Below are 23,179 nucleotides of genomic sequence, written 5' to 3' on the forward strand. Positions count from 1 at the left end.
GTCATAAATTAAATCACATATTCTGGGACCAAAAATAGTTCGACTCAACCTAACTTACCTTAGTACAAATGTGCACATAAAAAAAGTTACAGCCCTTTGAAGTTACAAAATGAAAATCGATTTTTTCCCAAAAATGTGACACCCGATAAAAATTTTATTGGGGTTTTGTTCCTTTAAACCACCCCCCCCCAAACTTTTGTGTACGTTCCAATTTAATTATTATTGTAGTACCAGTAGTTAAACACAATGTTTTAAAAACTTTTTTGCCTCTCAGTACTTTTTCGAAAAATCAGTTTATATCGAGATATTTTGAATATTTGTCAAATCCACCACATATTTGTATGGTTTCACCCCTATTTAGCGGTCCCCATAAGCGCGGTCCCCGATTGAGCGGTCTCAATACAGCGGTCCCCGTTTCAGCGGTACCCCGATTCAGCGGTGCCCGATTCAGCGGTCCCCATAAACGCGGTCCCCAATAGAGCGGTCTCAATAAGAAAATAATAATGTGACAATGATAAGTAATTAGTTTTATTGTAGGATATTATTTTAACCTATTCTTGTTTGAAAATATACAGGTAATATCTAAGTATCTGGTATATACCCCAGTTAATAGGGAAAAAAATCATCGATTTCACGTAAAAATGTTCTACAGGGTTTTCAAAGTTTTAAACGGTAGATGAGGGATAACTGATGATAATTCCGTGAAGACGTACAGCTGATTTTGCTTTTTTTTTAACAATTGTAAAGAATGAAAAAAGCAGTTTTTTGACTATAAAACGTTTCTTGTACATTTGAGAGAAAAATGTTTCAAATAAATTTAGATCTTAAAAAGTTCTTTAATTTGATGGTAAGCATATTCTAATATATAAATAATTGACCGAGATAATTGCAAAAAACCCTCATTTTTGCAGTAAATTATAAATATTAATAACTTTACTTTTTTGCACAATGACGTAAAATTTAATGGCTTTAAATTATGTCAATTAAGGAGTTATTTAAGTGTGCTAAATTTCAACCAGATCGACCAAATAGTTTATAAGTTATTCAATTTGTTTATCCCAGAGAGCAATTGTTTATACAACTGTTCTTGCCCTACAGTGACTCTGTGAGATATTTAGCAGATCGCAGTCGATTATTTGAGACTTTAATTTTAAGACGTATTAAAAAATTTTAACATTTTATTGAAATTGATATTAAAAAAACTGTTTGAAAAAGACCTGACTTTTTAGCTTATAAACAACTAGAATAACTTAGATATTTTTTGTGTTCCGTACTTGCATGTAGGCTCAATGAAAAGCTGATGAAAAAATGCATATAAAAAAAGAAAAAATAATTTTATATGACAAACAGAAGTGAAGTTAGCATTTATTTTTTAATAAATCATATTTCCGTTGTTCATAGAAACTAAGAGCTGAAAATTGAAGAGATTGTATATGAGAATCTACATTTTATGATCCAGTTTATGAACTGCCTATGCAGTGAAATAATAAAAAGTTGTGACCCTTTAAAATGATGGAAAATCATGGAAAAATCAATTGATTCCTTTTTTTTTAATTATTGAATTTTACAATTATTTCGTAAGAATTCTGTAAATTTTATTAAATAAAGTATATTATTAAGATAAATATATAATAAAAAATACACATTAAAAAAGAAAAAAATAGTTTTACATGACCAGTAGAAATCAAGTTAACATTTGTTTTTTAATAAATCATATTTCAATTGTTTACAAATATTAATAGGTGAAAATTGAACAGATTTTATATAAGGATCTACATTTTATAATCTAATTTATGGATTGTATATGCAGTGAAATAATAAAAAGTAAGGACCCTTTAAAATAATAGAAAATCCCTGAAAAGTAAATTGATTACATTTATTATAAAAGTTATTGAATTTTACAATTATTATTATTTTGTAGGTCACTTACACACGTAAAAACATGTGTAGTTTATATGCTGTCAAAGTCAAAGGTGACTTGACAATTTATTTTCGGTATGGTATGGACTAACTGGACTAATCAATAATTGTGTTCGCATATGGAAACCGTGAAATAAAGTTAACGCTGTGGCATTTTTTTTAATGCCTTTTTACATTTTGTCACTCTAACTATAAACAGCCGTTTTAAGTGCAACAAACCGGTGTAATATTAGGAACTGTAAAAATGGGGCGTAGAAAAAGCTCCTTTTGAGTAGTGGTTGTAAAAAAAATGGATTTTACTCACTGTTTTTTTGGTGCGGAAAATGTGACTTTCCGCATGCTAGTAGAAAAAATATTTTTTTTACTTCTAACAAATTGATTTGATAAACCCGCTCTCCCTCTTTCGATAGGTTCCAGCAGAATCATCCTAAGTAAATTGGTTTATGTAGAATAATGTTATAAATATTTAGCCTCTAGGATAAACTATTTTACAAAAACTATTGCATGAATTAATTTAAAAAAATTTTTGAAAATTATTTACTATATTACCCTACTTTTTATGCAATTGCAAAGCAATAGGGTGATTTTGGGACAATTTATTGTTTATTTTATAAAATTCATTTTTTATTGTTAAAACTACTGTCCTGTTTTTACTCATTTTCCTGAACGATGCCTCTCAAACGGCATGCTGCAGAACCAAACGCCGCTGAAACGGGTCGGTGGAATCGAGAACCGCCGAAACGGGGACTGCTGAAATGGGTACCGCTGAACTGGAGACTGCTGAAAAGGGTCAGTGTAATCGAGAACCGCTGAAACGGGAACTGTTAAAATGGGGTCTTACCATTTGTATACCTATGGTCAAGTACGATTATGGAGACTTTGTAATAATATGAACATTCATTTATGATTTACATTTTCTGGTTCATTTTGAACCATATTAAAAAAGAAGCCATATCTCGATAAAAGATGCCTTATCGAAAAAATACAAAGAGGCAAAAAAGTTTTAAAAACTGTGTTTATCTAATGGTATCGCAGTAATAGTTTAATTGGAACGTACACAAACATTTGGGGGGTTTAAAGGAACAAAACCCCCATAAAATTTTTATGTAAACATATTAAAAAATAAGCTGGAACTCGATAAAAACTACCTTATCGAAAAAATACTAGGAGGCAAAAAAGTTTTAAAAATATTTAGTTCAACTAATGGTACCGCAAAAATAATTTAATTGGAACGTACACAAAAGTTTGGGGGGGATTAAGGGAACAAAACACTCATAAAATTTTTATGGGGTGCACAAATTTCACTATAATTTTTATTTAAGATGTTCCTCTCATAAGAATACCACATGTCTATTTTCAATAAAACACCTCTAATAGTTTTCGATATATTCGAAAAAATCGGTTTTCATTTTGTAACTTCAAAGAGCTGTAACTTTTTTTATGTGCAAATTTGTACTAAGGTAAGTTAGGTTCATTCGAACTATTCATGGTCCCAGAATATGTGATTTAATTTATGACCTGTATTTTTGTTACACCCTGTATATGCTCGCCAAACTGCATCTTTATGGGAACCGAAAGGAAAATGCTGAGAAGAATTATGAGCAAACGTCAGGACTATCATTCAGTGTATACTCACAAATTAGCTAACATTCCAACAATCCAAAGTCGAATTATCTATACTTTTTTCCATACTACTAGAGACATCTTCAAGAAATATGTGGACGCTCAACGGCTTCTGGCGACAAAAATCATGCATTTTGTTCTTGACGTTCGTGGTAAAAAAAGTCACTTGCTATCAATTCACAATTGTTTGGTGGATGACCAATTAATTCAATTTGTTTAGTGCTCAAGTGAGATTTTAGAGGAAATATTGATCTTATTCACTTCGAGACTTAGAGTAAACAAATAATAGTGTTTTATGCAATTATAATTGCTAAATTTTTCTCTTAAAGCAGTGTTCTCACATGACAGTCTTCAATTCACTATATATATATATATATATATATATATATATATATATATATATATATATATATATATATATATATATATATATATATATACAGTATGTCCCTGTAAGTTGTATCCATATGGAAAACTTTTTTATTATTAATTTTACGAAAAAAAGTCATTCTTCATAAAAAGCTCTGCATGGTCCAAAACCTAAGATTCAACCATCAGATATAAAATTCTATGAATATTATACGAGGTATGTCAAAAAGTTTGAATTTCACTCAAGAGTAAAGTAGCTTTATTTTTCACAATATTGAAAATTGCTATTATGAAAAGTTGTTTGGAATTAAAAACTACATTCTAATATTCAATTACATCCTTCTAATTGAAAAATGTTTTTTTTGAAAAATTATGGATAACTAACATTATTTTCAGTTATTTCAATTCTGATAACTCTTTTATTATTAATTTTACGAAAAAAAGTGATTCTTAATAAAAAGTTCTGCATGGTCTGAAACCTAAAATACAACCATCTTATGTCAAATTTTATCAATTTTATACAAGGTATTTCAAAAAATATGAATTTGGCTCAAGAGTAAAATACCTTTATTTTTCACTATATTGAAAATTGTTATTATGAAAAGTTATTAAGAATTAAAAACTGTGTTTCAGTATGTAATTACATCCTTCTTATTGAAATATTTTGAACTATATAGGTACTTTACTTTTGATCTAAATTTATCTTTTTTGACACACCTCGTATAAAATTGACAAAAGATGGTTGTATTTTAGGTTTTAGAGTATTTCAGACCATGCAGAACTTTTTATTACGAATAACTTTTTTCGTAAAATTAATAATAAAAGAGTTATTAGAATTAAAATTACTGAAAATAATGTTAGTTATCCCTTTTTCAAAAAAAAAAAAATTTTTCAATTAGAAGGATGTAATTGCATATTAGAATATAGTTTTTAATTCCAAACAACTATTCATAATAGCAATTTTCAATATTGTGAAAAATAAAGCTACTTTACTCTTGAGTGAAATTCAAACTTTTTGACATACCCCGTATAATATTCATAAAATTTGATATCTGATGGTTGAATCTTAGGTTTTGGACCATGCAGAGATTTTTATAAAGAATAACTTTTTTTCGTAAAATTAATATTAAAAAAGTTTTCCATATGGATACAACTTACAGGGACATACTGTATATATCAATACATTAATACATTTTGAAGTAGTTTCTATCATAAAGGTAGGAAAGGTCAGATCATACCTGACAATGAATATCAATATCAAAAGATAGAGAGAACTTGTAGAGTAAATTGTGGTGGAGTGACAAAAAGGGAACGATGTAGTCTAGACCTAGACAATCAGCCACCTTTGGTTAATGGTTAAGAAACGCAAAAATGTGCTGACTAAAATTCATAAGGTAGGACCCCTTTATTCGTTAATATAAATAAAAGCTTCCATTGATTATTGCACTTTTTATCAGAAATTGACCATACTATTCCAAACTAACTCAGATGCATATTTTTTGTTATAATCTATGAAAATCGGTTGGTGTGCTATTTTTATTATTTGTGTTAATAAGAAATTGACAAACAAATCTAAACAATTTTATTTTGCTTTTTGCTATAACTATTATGTTTTGTGTTTTGTTCTAGAATAATGTAAAATCAATTTCAGAGGCTTCTTAATATTTTGAGAACTGGTATTTTGAGATTCGACTCGTTAAATTATAAAAGATGCTTTTTTAATTACGATTAGTATATCAATTGAAAATAATTTCTATTCTTATGGGGTCGTTACTCACCGAAGGGACCGCAGACTTTCGGATACAACTAGCATCTCTTTGTAAAAACAATGAAGTCGACTTTTCAAATTAACAAGACATTTATTCAGCACTTACACTACAAACTACAATATAATCTAATTGCAAAATCAAGTATACCATGCCAATGGCCTTAGTTTTCGAATCATTTAAGCTGAATTAAAAAAAATAAATTTACCTAATTATTGCTATATGGTATTCGGTACACATTCGTACTCTGCTTTCCCTAATTTTCAGATGGTCTTTAGCTTCGTCAAACATGTGAAGAATATTTGATTGTAAGTATTGAAGTTGAGCATTTATATGGATGAGAAATCCTAAAAAGAAAAAAATTTAAGAGATTGTAATGCTTAGACTTAATGCAAATTGCATATTTGGCATATAATGCATAAAAAATGCAAAAATGTGAAATTTTGCATATTTTTATAAAAGTGAGCATAAAGTGCATATAATTTGAAAATTTGGTGTTAACTACATATTGTTATATTCAAACTTACAGATAGCATGAAAATGCCAATATTTAATTTTGTTTTATAATCACATGGTATTCAAATTCTTGGTATAGTAACTAATAAAATAGAGTGTCTTGTAGTTTTGTTATGTTTTGTCCTGGAATTAAGGGTTTGTGTTTGCCAGTTTGTGTCTCTCGGTAAAAATTTTTATTTTGACTGTCAGTTTCACTTGGTTTCACTTTTGTTGTAAAATTGGAGGCGTAAACAATGTGTATTTCTAATTGTGAATAATTATTGTGCTTTAAAAATGCCGAAAATAAGCAATGTTTCAACTTGGATAAAACCTTACAAAGAGCTATCTATGGATATGCATAAAGTTTATTGCTCATGTTGTGGCAAATCCGTAAGTACATACGTATTATTTTTAATTTTATTTTAAAAATTTACACGGTGGTACAAACAAAGATTTTAAAATTGGAGATTATGTTTAAGAAAAGTACCGACACAAGGCTAGTTCGCAATAAATCGATGTATTTTTGTTCAAGCATTTTTTAAACTTCTTGCGATAAAAAAAGGATACCTATTTAAAATTCGAATCATTCAATAGTCTACTGAAAGATCGCTAACATTTTTTTTCTAACAATATCATAGCTTGCTTTAATTTTGCTGTAAACAAAAACATATCATATATTGGACTTAATTAATTAAGTGCTTTTAATTTATGCTCAGAGTATTTTTTCTTTAAATGTAAACAGAAAAGACCAAGAGCCTCTTGTAAATATTTGGGGGTTCTTCCTTCTTGCACAGTCATTTCTTGACATTTTCAAGATTACTACACCGATTTTTATTTGATTTAATTTAAATATTTTAATTGTTATGCAAAAACGGTTCAGTTTTAGTTTATTTCTACAATCTTAGATTTCAAAAATGGGTACAACTATAGAATATTTATAGTCTTTTTTAGATTTCATCTGAAAAAAAATTTCAAATAGATCAGCATGTCAGAACCGCTAAACATTTAGCTAAAAATGTAAAAACCACATCCGGTGAAAAATATCAACCTTCAGTGTCCAAGTGCTTTCAGTCAAGTTTCAAAAAATAAACCGAACAAGAAACTTTTAACGAAGACTTGTGTCGTGCATTAGTATCATCTAATATACCGCTTTTAAAATTATCTAATGAAAACTTTAGTCCTTTTTTAAAAAAATATTGCAAACAAAACATTCCCAGTGAACGAACTCTAAAGATAAATAATGTAAATTTGTTATACTCTTCAGTTATCCACAACATAAAAGCCGAACTAGGTAATAATTACATTTACATATCTGTGGACGAGACCACTGACTCGTCAGGAATATTCATTGTGCACTTATTGATTGGTGTACTTAGCAATGAAACTTTTCCAAAATCGTATTTAATTTCCTGTAAGCAAGTGGAAAAAACCAACGCTCTAACGATATCACGGTTTCCACAAGAAGCATTAGTAAACTTTTTTTCTTCCTGCTGCTGTGCCTAATGATAAATTATTGCTTATTTTATCTGATGCCGCACCATATATGGTGAAAGCAGGACAACATTTAAAAATATTTTATCCAAACTTAATACATGTCACTTGTTTAGCGCATGGAATAAACAGAGTTGCGGAGGAAGTAGGAAAAAATTTCCACCAGTTAACATTTTAATAGCGAGCGTCAAAAAGGTGTTCCTGAAATCACCTGTCAGAATACAATGTTACAGAAATATGCTCCCTGCTGTTATACTGCCACCGCAAACCATTTTAACATGTTGGGGAACATGGTTGGAAGCAGCTAATTTATATGCTGATCATTTTGTTGATTTAAAAAAAAATAATTAACCTTTTAACGGATGATAGTTGCCAATCTTTATTGGAAGCTAAGCAAGCCTTCCAAAATAACATCCTCCAACAGTAACTGTCGTTCATAAAATCAAATTATAGTTTTGTCCAGAAAACTATAACTCAATTAGAATCCTCCGAATTATCATTGTTAGAGAGTACAGTTTTAATAAAAGAATTTAAGTCATTGTGTCAAAACGTTAAAGGTGCTATTGGAAAGGAAATTTTTTAAAAATTTAAAGTAACCATGGAAAAAAATAGTGGTTACCAGGTTCTTTCTGAAGTGGTTCAAGTACTAGCTGGGACATTTTCCGAACCACTTCATTTAGAACCATCTATTATAGTAAATTTGAAAAATGCTCCAGTTACATCAGTTGATGTCGAAAGAAGTTTTTCTATTTACAAATATATGTATTCAGATAGAAGCCATAAGTTTTTATTAGAAAATTTTGAACATCATTTGATAATAATCTATCGTTACCACAATTCAAAATAATATTTATAATTTAAAATAATTGTATATGTAACAATAAAACACGAAAACGTTTGTTTTCTATACTTCCACAAAATTTATTATATCTAAGTGACTACAGCTGTTTCGGCGGAGTGCCTTTCTCAAGTAATATAGTTTACAATGTGTTTGCCTTTTTAATCTTCAACTGAAGAGGTTGAGGAGTGGGGAGCTGTTTGTCTCGAGTTGGTCATTCAGAATTATATCTGTATTTTTCAGTTTATTAATTTCCATAGATTCTAAAAAAGATAGCTTAAGGCCTTTATTTTGAATATGTAGAATTTGAAACTCTTCATTGAAAGAATGATTATGATCTAGAAGGTGAAGTGCGTATGTAGAAGTGTCTGTTTTTCTATTGTTGAATGCCCTTTTGTGTTCTGCTATCCGTTTGTCAAAAGTTCTGCCAGTTTGACCGATGTACGTTTTCGGACAGTCACCACAAGTTAGTTTGTACACACCACTCTGTAGTTGCTTTCTCTTTCGGCTTTTATTGTTCTTAATATATTTGCTTAAGTTGTTGTTAGTTCTGAAAGCTGGTGTTATTCCTTTCTTTTTTATGTATCTGGCTATTGTTGTTGTTATCTTGCCAGTATATGTGAGAGAGCAGAAGGTACTGGGTTCTTTCTGTGGTGGTGGATACACTAATTTCAGGGCTTTCTTATGGAGTTTTTGGTTTAAAATTTTGTTAACTGTTTGTTCGTTATAGCCGTTGTTTACTGCTATTTGTTTAATGATGTTTAGTTCTATTTCGAAGTTATTTTTTGTCATGGGAATTTCTGTCAGTCTATGTATCATGCTATGGTAGGCTGCTAATTTGTGTTGTGTAGGATGGGATGATGAATTGTGTATAGTTGTGTCAGTATGGGTAGGTTTATGATATATGGAGAACTCATGTTTGTTGTGTAGTCTGGAAATCGTTACATCTAGAAAGTTTATAGAGTTATTCTGTTCTGTTTCTACTGTAAACTCAATATTATTATGAAGTGAATTAATATATGATAGAAATTGGTCAAGTTGTCTGTTAGTTCCTGTAAAGCATACTAGTATATCATCCACGTATCTCCACCAATATAAGAACTGTTTAAATACGGGATGTTTAGAAATTGTTGTTTCAAGTTGGTTCATAAATATATCTGATAGCAATGGGCTTAGAGGATTACCCATAATAAGTCCTGCACTGTTGTTTGTGTATATTTGATTATTGAATTCAAAATAGTCTTGATTTATGCAAATTTCAAGAAGGTGTAAAATTTCAGATGCAATGATCGGATTTGTACTATTATGGTCTAAAAGATTCTTAACTAAAACAAAAGTTTCTGTAGGAGGAACACTAGGAAAAAGATTTTTTACGTCAAATGAAATTAGTCTGGAGTTTTTGGGCAATTGAAAATGTTGTATTTTATTAACTAGTTCTAGTGTATTTTTTACGGTGAATTTAGGTGAAAATTTAGTGTATTCTGTAATAATATCTGACAGTTTTTTTGAAATTTTATATGACGGAGCTGTATAAAAAGAAACTACAGGTCTTATTGGGTGGTCAGTTTTGTGTAGTTTAATAAAAGAGTATAATTTAGGAGGTTGTGGGTTCATAATATTAAGGTATTTCTGTTCTGTTGGATTTAGAATTGATTTTGAATTTTCAATGGCTAGTTTAATTTGTTTTCGGTATTTTTCTGTGGGGTCTTTGTTTAGTTTTATACTGTTTTGGTTAGTTAAAAATTCTATTGTTTTGTTATTATAGTCTCGTTTGTCGATAGCAATAGTAGTGTTACCTTTGTCTGCTTTTGTAAATATTATGTCATGTTTTATTGATTTATTTTTAATTGAAACGGCTATTTGGTTTTCTTTGAAACAGGAATTATTAGTTTCACTACATACATCAGTAATAGATTTTGCAATGATGCTTTTTTCTATGTTTTTGGCAGTTTTGTTTAACGCTACTTCACATTCTACACCTAAATACTCTAAATTTTTTTGATTATTATGTTGAGGCAAGTTGTGTTTGAATCCTTTCTCTAAAAGTTCTATTTCACTATTATTGAATTTAGTATCTGTTAAGTTTATAAATCTATTGAAAAAACTATGATTTGAAAAATTTGTTGTATGACTATTGAGTTGTTTACTATTGCAAATTAGATTATTTAGTTTTTTACATTGTGTATTAAATTTTTTGTCTATTATATTATCTACTTCAGTTCTTACTTTAGAATCTAGGATGTCAAATTCTATATTATCTAATCTATAATGTAATTCTGAATGACATACCTTAAGATAAACAGCTATAATATCTCGTTTTCTGTATTGGGTGCTCCTATCCCGTTTCAGTCATCTGGTTTGACCCTGGTGGATACCTGCTATGGCAGCGGCACTGCGGTTGTTGGTTTTTAACTTTATGTATTTCGGGAACACCTTGTTTTTCACGCACATGTTTAGAAACCAGATATTTTGTGTTGTTACTCTACGCTTTAAAAGCAATCTTGAAAACAATATGGTCAATAGCCCTGTATTGGCTTCCTGTAAATAATTGATGGATTCGACCGTTACTTGATGGAAGTTCATTTTATCTAACAATAAAACACGAAAACGTTTGTTTTCTATACTTCCACAAAATTTATTATATCTAAGTGACTACAGCTGTTTCGGCGGAGTGCCTTTCTCAAGTAATATAGTTTACAATGTGTTTGCCTTTTTAATCTTCAACTGAAGAGGTTGAGGAGTGGGGAGCTGTTTGTCTCGAGTTGGTCATTCAGAATTATATCTGTATTTTTCAGTTTATTAATTTCCATAGATTCTAAAAAAGATAGCTTAAGGCCTTTATTTTGAATATGTAGAATTTGAAACTCTTCATTGAAAGAATGATTATGATCTAGAAGGTGAAGTGCGTATGTAGAAGTGTCTGTTTTTCTATTGTTGAATGCCCTTTTGTGTTCTGCTATCCGTTTGTCAAAAGTTCTGCCAGTTTGACCGATGTACGTTTTCGGACAGTCACCACAAGTTAGTTTGTACACACCACTCTGTAGTTGCTTTCTCTTTCGGCTTTTATTGTTCTTAATATATTTGCTTAAGTTGTTGTTAGTTCTGAAAGCTGGTGTTATTCCTTTCTTTTTTATGTATCTGGCTATTGTTGTTGTTATCTTGCCAGTATATGTGAGAGAGCAGAAGGTACTGGGTTCTTTCTGTGGTGGTGGATACACTAATTTCAGGGCTTTCTTATGGAGTTTTTGGTTTAAAATTTTGTTAACTGTTTGTTCGTTATAGCCGTTGTTTACTGCTATTTGTTTAATGATGTTTAGTTCTATTTCGAAGTTATTTTTTGTCATGGGAATTTCTGTCAGTCTATGTATCATGCTATGGTAGGCTGCTAATTTGTGTTGTGTAGGATGGGATGATGAATTGTGTATAGTTGTGTCAGTATGGGTAGGTCACAATTCATCATCCCATCCTACACAACACAAATTAGCAGCCTACCATAGCATGATACATAGACTGACAGAAATTCCCATGACAAAAAATAACTTCGAAATAGAACTAAACATCATTAAACAAATAGCAGTAAACAACGGCTATAACGAACAAACAGTTAACAAAATTTTAAACCAAAAACTCCATAAGAAAGCCCTGAAATTAGTGTATCCACCACCACAGAAAGAACCCAGTACCTTCTGCTCTCTCACATATACTGGCAAGATAACAACAACAATAGCCAGATACATAAAAAAGAAAGGAATAACACCAGCTTTCAGAACTAACAACAACTTAAGCAAATATATTAAGAACAATAAAAGCCGAAAGAGAAAGCAACTACAGAGTGGTGTGTACAAACTAACTTGTGGTGACTGTCCGAAAACGTACATCGGTCAAACTGGCAGAACTTTTGACAAACGGATAGCAGAACACAAAAGGGCATTCAACAATAGAAAAACAGACACTTCTACATACGCACTTCACCTTCTAGATCATAATCATTCTTTCAATGAAGAGTTTCAAATTCTACATATTCAAAATAAAGGCCTTAAGCTATCTTTTTTAGAATCTATGGAAATTAATAAACTGAAAAATACAGATATAATTCTGAATGACCAACTCGAGACAAACAGCTCCCCACTCCTCAACCTCTTCAGTTGAAGATTAAAAAGGCAAACACATTGTAAACTATATTACTTGAGAAAGGCACTCCGCCGAAACAGCTGTAGTCACTTAGATATAATAAATTTTGTGGAAGTATAGAAAACAAACGTTTTCGTGTTTTATTGTTAGATAAAATGAACTTCCATCAAGTAACGGTCGAATCCATCAATTATTTACAGGAAGCCAATACAGGGCTATTGACCATATTGTTTTCAAGATTGCTTTTAAAGCGTAGAGTAACAACACAAAATATCTGGTTTCTAAACATGTGCGTGAAAAACAAGGTGTTCCCGAAATACATAAAGTTAAAAACCAACAACCGCAGTGCCGCTGCCATAGCAGGTATCCACCAGGGTCAAACCAGATGGCTGAAACGGGATAGGAGCACCCAATACAGAAAACGAGATATTATAGCTGTTTATCTTAAGGTATGTCATTCAGAATTACATTATAGATTAGATAATATAGAATTTGACATCCTAGATTCTAAAGTAAGAACTGAAGTAGATAATATAATAGACAAAAAATTTAATACACAATGTAAAAAACTAAATAATCTAATTTGCAATAGTAAACAACTCAATACTCATACAACAAATTTTTCAAATCATAGTTTTTTCAATAGATTTATAAACTTAACAGATACTAAATTCAATAATAGTGAAATAGAACTTTTAGAGAAAGGATTCAAACACAACTTGCCTCAACATAATAATCAAAAAAATTTAGAGTATTTAGGTGTAGAATGTGAAGTAGCGTTAAACAAAACTGCCAAAAACATAGAAAAAAGCATCATTGCAAAATCTATTACTGATGTATGTAGTGAAACTAATAATTCCTGTTTCAAAGAAAACCAAATAGCCGTTTCAATTAAAAATAAATCAATAAAACATGACATAATATTTACAAAAGCAGACAAAGGTAACACTACTATTGCTATCGACAAACGAGACTATAATAACAAAACAATAGAATTTTTAACTAACCAAAACAGTATAAAACTAAACAAAGACCCCACAGAAAAATACCGAAAACAAATTAAACTAGCCATTGAAAATTCAAAATCATTTCTAAATCCAACAGAACAGAAATACCTTAATATTATGAACCCACAACCTCCTAAATTATACTCTTTTATTAAACTACACAAACCTGACCACCCAATAAGACCTGTAGTTTCTTTTTATACAGCTCCGTCATATAAAATTTCAAAAAAACTGTCAGATATTATTACAGAATACACTAAATTTTCACCTAAATTCACCGTAAAAAATACACTAGAACTAGTTAATAAAATACAACATTTTCAATTGCCCAAAAACTCCAGACTAATTTCATTTGACGTAAAAAATCTTTTTCCTAGTGTTCCTCCTACAGAAACTTTTGTTTTAGTTAAGAATCTTTTAGACCATAATAGTACAAATCCGATCATTGCATCTGAAATTTTACACCTTCTTGAAATTTGCATAAATCAAGACTATTTTGAATTCAATAATCAAATATACACAAACAACAGTGCAGGACTTATTATGGGTAATCCTCTAAGCCCATTGCTATCAGATATATTTATGAACCAACTTGAAACAACAATTTCTAAACATCCCGTATTTAAACAGTTCTTATATTGGTGGAGATACGTGGATGATATACTAGTATGCTTTACAGGAACTAACAGACAACTTGACCAATTTCTATCATATATTAATTCACTTCATAATAATATTGAGTTTACAGTAGAAACAGAACAGAATAACTCTATAAACTTTCTAGATGTAACGATTTCCAGACTACACAACAAACATGAGTTCTCCATATATCATAAACCTACCCATACTGACACAACTATACACAATTCATCATCCCATCCTACACAACACAAATTAGCAGCCTACCATAGCATGATACATAGACTGACAGAAATTCCCATGACAAAAAATAACTTCGAAATAGAACTAAACATCATTAAACAAATAGCAGTAAACAACGGCTATAACGAACAAACAGTTAACAAAATTTTAAACCAAAAACTCCATAAGAAAGCCCTGAAATTAGTGTATCCACCACCACAGAAAGAACCCAGTACCTTCTGCTCTCTCACATATACTGGCAAGATAACAACAACAATAGCCAGATACATAAAAAAGAAAGGAATAACACCAGCTTTCAGAACTAACAACAACTTAAGCAAATATATTAAGAACAATAAAAGCCGAAAGAGAAAGCAACTACAGAGTGGTGTGTACAAACTAACTTGTGGTGACTGTCCGAAAACGTACATCGGTCAAACTGGCAGAACTTTTGACAAACGGATAGCAGAACACAAAAGGGCATTCAACAATAGAAAAACAGACACTTCTACATACGCACTTCACCTTCTAGATCATAATCATTCTTTCAATGAAGAGTTTCAAATTCTACATATTCAAAATAAAGGCCTTAAGCTATCTTTTTTAGAATCTATGGAAATTAATAAACTGAAAAATACAGATATAATTCTGAATGACCAACTCGAGACAAACAGCTCCCCACTCCTCAACCTCTTCAGTTGAAGATTAAAAAGGCAAACACATTGTAAACTATATTACTTGAGAAAGGCACTCCGCCGAAACAGCTGTAGTCACTTAGATATAATAAATTTTGTGGAAGTATAGAAAACAAACGTTTTCGTGTTTTATTGTTAGATAAAATGAACTTCCATCAAGTAACGGTCGAATCCATCAATTGTATATATTATGTATTTATAATATTGTAAGTATTTTTGTAAATAAAAAAATATTGTAAATATTACATGCATATTTTCTAGATAAATATGAATATTTTGCATAAAATACTGCATATTTTTGCATAAAATACTGCATATTTATGCGCATATTTCATACTTTTTTATTTGCATTTTGCCTAGTCTACGAGTAATGCTTAAATATTGTATTGTGATTTAACTTTAAAATCTCATAACATGTCTTGCATTAAAACAATAAATAGTGTATCAACTTCATCAAACTTAATAAAAGTTGTCATCCTCTTTTTTAGGCTTCGATTGTTCTTTTTCTGAACAATGGTCTCTCCCAACTTCTATGAATGTCTGTCCTGAAGTTTTTACTTTTAACCCGGGAACAGTCGCGCTCTATTCTGTCACGTAATCGGTCGCGCGTTAGATTTTGTCAAACAATACGAATTTAGATGCGAATTTACAACAAATCCTTATGTTATATTATTTTTATTTACTTGTAATGTTAGAAATAATATTTCTAACAATTATTAAATCTATTAAAGCTAAGAAGAAGAAGAAAAAAAAGAAAAAAAAACCTACGCATTACTACACCCTTCCTCAAGGCACTTACGAGGGGAAAGTTACGTTGCAAAGATTTTCATCAAGTTATTACGAAAAAGCATAAAATGTTAAGATTTTATTCATTTTGACTATTATTTTGATATCATCTGCCCATCTGAGCTGTGGTCTTCCTCGTGGTCGTCTACGTTTGTAGTGTTTCCAATGTTATATTATGGCGTTCCAATGTTTTTTTTGTCTAGCAGTGTGGCCTGCGAAGTCCATTTGATTTTGGCAATGTTTGTTGTGATATCATCGACTTCTGTTTTTCATCTTCCACGTTGTTCTTACTTCTTACATTTATATTTCAGTCAAACATTCATATTTCATGATAGGAAAGGTGTACTGATTTATCACTTTACTCTCCAAGTATTGAGATATTTTGGGGGTTCTTAAGTATTCAACTGAGTTTTACAAGTTCTGCCTATGCCAGCCTTGCTCTTCTAGTATTTCCGCCCTTTGGTTATCTTTGTCGAGTTTCAAAAATTGGCCTGTATTCATTTTTTCTTGGACTTAGACTCATTACCATTTATGTGTGTGGAACTGTTTTTTTTTGTCCGTCCACCATTTTTTTTCGGCTCCTTCACCATAGTTTGTAATTCGTTTATGTTCGTTAATATCGTCCCTGCCATGTCCAACTATCGAATGTGAAAAGTGCTACTTTTCAGGAGAGCAAAATAACTTTTTTTAAAGACTCCTAAATCAGCGCATTGACAAATGGGAAAATGTTTATATTTTTTGTATGTAATGTTTAATTCTTGTTAGATTGATAACAAATTTGAACTGTTATCATTTTTTTCTTTCCAAAAAATCACATTCGTTACTTTGCTTTTTGTATTAATCAAAGATTTGTTTCGGTCCAATGATTTAAAGAAGCGAATGTATAATAGCGAACAACTGTATAATCAAATAATGAAAATCGTTAAAATGAAATCATAAACTGCCTCACAAGAATTTCTTGGAAATGATACTGAAACAAAATTCGCAGAAATTGTAAACACGTGCATTTTATTCTTCTCAGCAGTATAGCATTTTTGACAGTTTGTGTGTGTGTGTGTGTTTGGTATCAGACAAAGTCTATTTGCCACAGACTATAACGTAAGAAAGATTAAATATCTACTTTAGTCCTAATCACAAAATTAACTAATATGTCATAAACTCTTTGATCAAATGAAGCAAGGAGTGCTGAAATATTTACTGGAAGAGGAAATTTTATATGATTTAATTCCGTCATTAGTTCCAATGTTTCAAGTGTATATTTAGTGCAGTCGAAAAATATATGGTTTAAGTCGCATATCGACATATTATTGCAAGAACATAAAGGCGAATCTATTATATTTATTTTATGTAAGTGTGCCGGGAAACGACCATGATGTAATTTCAACCTAGTAATGATTAAGGAATATCGTCTGGATACAGGGAAGGTGAGATGAGTAATGTTCTTTGGCAAATCTTTATGTATCCTATAATAGGGACTTTGCCATTTTTCACTAATACTTGTATACAGGGTGTCCCGAAAAGATTGGTCATAAATTATACCACACATTCTGCGGTCAAAAATAGTTCGATTTAACCTAACTTACCTTAGTACAAATGTGCTCATAAAAAAAGTTACAGCCCTTTGAAGTTACAAAATGAAAATCGATTTTTTTCAATATATCGAAAACTATTAGAGATTTTTTATTGAAAATTAACATGTATCATTATTATGGCAGTAACATCTTAAAACAAAATTATAGTGAAGTTTGTCCACCCCATAAAAATTTTATGGGGGTTTTGTGCCCTTAAACCCCCCCATACTTTTGTGTACGTTCCAATTAATTGATTATTGTGATATCATTAGTTAAACACAACGTTTTTAAAACTTTTTTGACTCTTAATATTTTTTCAATAAGCCAGTTTTTATCGAGATGCGGCTTCTTTTTTAATATATTTACATAAAATTTTTATGGGGGTTTTGTTCCTTTAAACCCCCCAAATGTTTGTGTACGTTCCAATTACACTATTATTGTGGTACCATTAGTTAAACACAGTGTTTTTAAAACTTTTTTGCCTCTTAGTCTTTTTTTGACAAATCACCTTTTATCGAGATATGGCTTCTTTTTCAAAATATACCTAAAAATGTAAATTATAAATACATTTTCAGATTATTAACAGGTCTCTATAATCGTACTTGACCATATACAAATATGTGGTGGATTCGACAAATATTCAAAATAGGTCGATAAACACTGGCTTATCAAAAAATACTAAGAGGCAAAAAAGTTTTAAAAATCTTTTGTTTAACTAATGGTGTCACAATAATAATTTAATTGGAACGTACACAAAAGTTTGGGGGGGTTTAAAGGAACAAAACCCCCTTAAAATTTTTATGGGGTGCACAAATTTTACTTTAATTTTTGTTTAAGATGTTGCTGCCATAATAATGCCACATGTCAATTTTCAATGAAAAATCTCGAAGGGTTTTCGATATATGAAAAAAAATCGATTTTCATTTTGTAACTTCAAAGGGCTGTAACTTTTTTTGTGTGCACTATTGTATATAGGTAAGTGAGATTCAATCAACATATTTTTGACCCCAGAATCTGTGGTATAATTTATGACCATTCTTTTCGGGACACCCTGTATAATGATTCCCAATCGCTTCTGATTTTATTTCTGAAAATCGCTAAAAGATCGTTTGCGTCTGTTTCATAGATTATTTATATATTATTTATATTATAATATTCTCTAAATGGTATGCGTCTTTAGCTGCTATATCTACATGCTCATTACCAATAATACCAGTAGGCCAGTCGAGATACCATTTGACCTTGCATTAGGAGCTGCCCCAAATTTTATTTTTCTAATCTTTAGGGGGGATCAATAGTAGTATAAATTTAAAATCTCGACTGAATTTGACCGTTGCGTTAGCCGCCATCTTGATTTTAAACGAGAACCGTTTTTGCTCAATATCTCCGCCATTTTCAACTTTTCGACAAAAAATATAGAAACTGAAATTGTTGAAAATACGATTTTCTATAATTTCTTTTATTATAATTTTTTTCGTGCGGTCCATATTTTCCGAGTTATGGGGAAAAAACAGTGACAGTTAAAGCATAATTATTGATTTATTAAATTATCTCGTTTATTATTACTTTTACAGCAAATTTTAACCCATACAAAAATGAAGAGAATTAAATTTTGTACAATTTTGATTTGTTTTATTTTTTTTTTATAAAATCAATATTTAATGTAGTACGTATGTGGTAGAGGCGCGAGCGTAAGACCCGATTGATTTTAAAGCAATGGTTTTTGTTCAATATCTTGCCCATTTTCAACTTTTCGACAAAAAGTGTAAGGACTGAAATTGTTGCAATTACGATTTACTACAATTTTTCGAGAGAACCAGTGGCGGGTCTAAGAGGGGGAATGGGAAAATTCACCAACGGGGTCCAAAATTAAAAAAAAAATTGTTGAAATATTAAAATATGTTAGCTGACATGAAACTTAATTATCGACAGACAAATTCAACAAATAAAACCAGCTAGTTAATAAAATTAAGTGAACTTAATGCATATAAGATATTATTTATGTGTTTTATGTACTTAGTTTGGTTGGTGTTTCATTGCAAGTTTCAAAAATTGTATAAAATATAATTCTCTTTATTTTTGTTTATGTACAATTATGTCGTAAAGTTGATAATAAATGAGACAATTCATTCAATAATTATGCTTCCCCTCCGCTTCCACTATTTTCCTCCTTAACTCGGAGAATATTGATCGCAAAAAAATTGTGGAAAAGAAATTGTAGGAAATTGCGTTTCCAACAATTTTAGTTCCTGCCGTTTTTGTCGAAGAGTTGAAAATGGCGGAGATATTAAGCAACAACGGTTCTCCTTTAAAATCAATATGGCGGCTAATGTAACCGCGGAATTCAGTCGAGATTTTAAATTTACACTACTATTGATCTCCCCTAAAGGATGGAATTATAAAATTTGGGGCAGCTCGGAAAAAAGATTCAATTCAGTAATTATACTCCCCCACCACTTTTTACTATTTTCCCACTTAACTCGGAAAATATCAACCGCATGAAAAAAATTGTTAAAAATAAATTGTAGGAAATCATATTTGGAACAATTTAAGTTGAAAATGGCGTAGATATTGAACAAAAATAATTGCTACAAAATCAATCAGGTTTTACTCTCGCGCCAGTATCACATACTTCTTTTTCTTATGGTGCCTATCCGTTACGGATGTTGGACACTAACATGGCTATTCTGACTTTGTTGACTGCAGCCCTGAAAAGTCCGGTAGTGGTTAAGTTAAACCATTTTCGCAGGTTATGCAGCCAGGATATTCTTCTTCGTCCTGAACCTCTTTTCCCATGCACTTTCATATCCCATACATACTACCTTAAATATTAACTTAATCAAAAAATTAAAGAAACTAAAATTGTGTAGAATTCAATTCTCTCTATTTTTGTATAGGAACATTTTTGTCGTAAAACTAACAATAAACGAGATAATTCAATAATTATGCTCTATTTATATATAACTGTCATTATTTTCCGCTATAACTCGGAAAATATCGATGGCACGAAAAAATTGTAAAAATAGAAATTATAGAAAATTACATTTTCAACAATTTTGGTTATTATACTTTTTGTCAAAAAGTTGAAAATGGCGGAGATATTGAGCAAAAACTGTTCCCGTTTAAAATCAAGATGGCGGCTAACGCAATGGCGTAATTCAGTCGAGATTTTAAATTTACACTACTATTGACCCCCCCTAAAGACTAAAGAAATAAAATTTGGAGCAGCTCCTAATGCAAGGTTAGGGCTGTTATTCGTCTAACCCGACTGGACTACAGCGTGTCCTTTCACCCAAATAAAACGAACTTTTCTGTCAAGAAAAAAAAAAAAAAAAAAAAAAAAATGAATAACCATTTTCAATTTCGCTGCAAAACGAAAATACAGCCGAACCATATTTCAGTCCAATCAGAGAGTGCTGCTAGCACCTCTACCGGTTTCGAAACTTATTAGTCTCTCATCAGGAGGCACATATGCTGCTCTCCCTGATCCAACCAAAACAAACCCCAGCGTGCAGTCCCGAATTGCAACGAACGAAATGGCATAGATGCCCTAGCGGCAACTGCTAGCAAAAGACTAAGTTTTCACTCTAATGGCACATAACATATCCCACCAGAATGAAAACAATGGGAACCTTCTCTGGTTACACCTCCGAGGCTTCTACAATTTGCAAGCCATACGGATGCTGAGACTAAGGAAGATGAGGGAATTCTACAATTTACAATTCACGTCACATCTGCTCAGCGCGGTAAAGTTCCAACGAGACTGGTTCCCTTCATACTCCACACAGACTAAATCTAAAACAAAAATGAATAACCATTTTCAATTTCGCTGCAAAACGAAAATACAGCCGAACCATATTTCAGTCCAATCAGAGAGTGCTGCAAGCACCTCTACCGGTTTCGAAACTTATTAGTCTCTCATCAGGAGGCACATATGCTGCTCTCCCTGATCCAACCAAAACAAACCCCAGCGTGCAGTCCCGAATTGCAACGAACGAAATGGCATAGATACCCTAGCGGCAACTGCTAGCAAAAGACTAAGTTTTCACTCTAATGGCACATAACATATCCCACCAGAATGAAAACAATGGGAACCTTCTCTGGTTACACCTCCGAGGCTTCTACAATTTGCAAGCCATACGGATGCTGAGACTAAGGAAGATGAGGGAATTCTACAATTTACAATTCACGTCACATCTGCTCAGCGCGGTAAAGTTCCAACGAGACTGGTTCCCTTCATACTCCACACAGAGTAAATCTAAAACACAAATGAATAACCATTTTCAATTTCGCTGCAAAACGAAAATACAGCCGAACCATATTTCAGTCCAATCAGAGAGTGCTGCAAGCACCTCTACCGGTTTCGAAACTTATTAGTCTCTCATCAGGAGGCACATATGCTGCTCTCCCTGATCCAACCAAAACAAACCCCAGCGTGCAGTCCCGAATTGCAACGAACGAAATGGCATAGATGCCCTAGCGGCAAAAGACTAAGTTTTCACTCTAATGGCACATAACATATCCCACCAGAATGAAAACAATGGGAACCTTCTCTGGTTACACCTCCGAGGCTTCTACAATTTGCAAGCCATACGGATGCTGAGACTAAGGAAGATGAGGGAATTCTACAATTTACAATTCACGTCACATCTGCTCAGCGCGGTAAAGTTCCAACGAGACTGGTTCCCTTCATACTCCACACAGAGTAAATCTAAAACAAAAATGAATAACCATTTTCAATTTCGCTGCAAAACGAAAATACAGCCGAACCATATTTCAGTCCAATCAGAGAGTGCTGCAAGCACCTCTACCGGTTTCGAAACTTATTAGTCTCTCATCAGGAGGCACATATGCTGCTCTCCCTGATCCAACCAAAACAAACCCCAGCGTGCAGTCCCGAATTGCAACGAACGAAATGGCATAGATGCCCTAGCGGCAACTGCTAGCAAAAGACTAAGTTTTCACTCTAATGGCACATAACATATCCCACCAGAATGAAAACAATGGGAACCTTCTCTGGTTACACCTCCGAGGCTTCTACAATTTGCAAGCCATACGGATGCTGAGACTAAGTAAGATGAGGGAATTATACAATTTACAATTCACGTCACATCTGCTCAGCGCGGTAAAGTTCCAACGAGACTGGTTCCCTTCATACTCCACACAGAGTAAATCTAAAACAAAAATGAATAACCATTTTCAATTTCGCTGCAAAACGAAAATACAGCCGAACCATATTTCAGTCCAATCAGAGAGTGCTGCAAGCACCTCTACCGGTTTCGAAACTTATTAGTCTCTCATCAGGAGGCACATATGCTGCTCTCCCTGATCCAACCAAAACAAACCCCAGCGTGCAGTCCCGAATTGCAACGAACGAAATGGCATAGATGCCCTAGCGGCAACTGCTAGCAAAAGACTAAGTTTTCACTCTAATGGCACATAACATATCCCACCAGAATGAAAACAATGGGAACCTTCTCTGGTTACACCTCCGAGGCTTCTACAATTTGCAAGCCTCGGAGGTGTAACTGTAGAAGCCTCGGAGGTGTAACCAGAGAACGTTCCCATTGTTTTCATTCTGGTGGGATATGTTATGTGCCATTAGAGTGAAAACTTAGTCTTTTGC

At 31.9% G+C, this 23,179-nt stretch overlaps 1 protein-coding gene across 1 annotated transcript in view; it reads right to left on the minus strand.

Annotated features, from left to right (window-relative positions):
• The window catches only part of LOC126886089 (odorant receptor 67c-like), a 155,840-nt gene that overhangs the window by 115,176 nt on the left and 17,485 nt on the right, over positions 1 to 23,179 (minus strand). The window contains exon 3 of the mRNA XM_050652932.1: positions 5,887 to 6,031. Coding sequence (XP_050508889.1) covers positions 5,887 to 6,031 — 145 coding nt within the window. The remainder of the gene's footprint in view (positions 1 to 5,886; positions 6,032 to 23,179) is intronic.

The sequence above is a fragment of the Diabrotica virgifera genome, chromosome 6 (assembly GCF_917563875.1).
Source record: "Diabrotica virgifera virgifera chromosome 6, PGI_DIABVI_V3a".
In the NCBI taxonomy this organism is placed as follows: Eukaryota; Metazoa; Arthropoda; class Insecta; order Coleoptera; family Chrysomelidae; genus Diabrotica; species Diabrotica virgifera.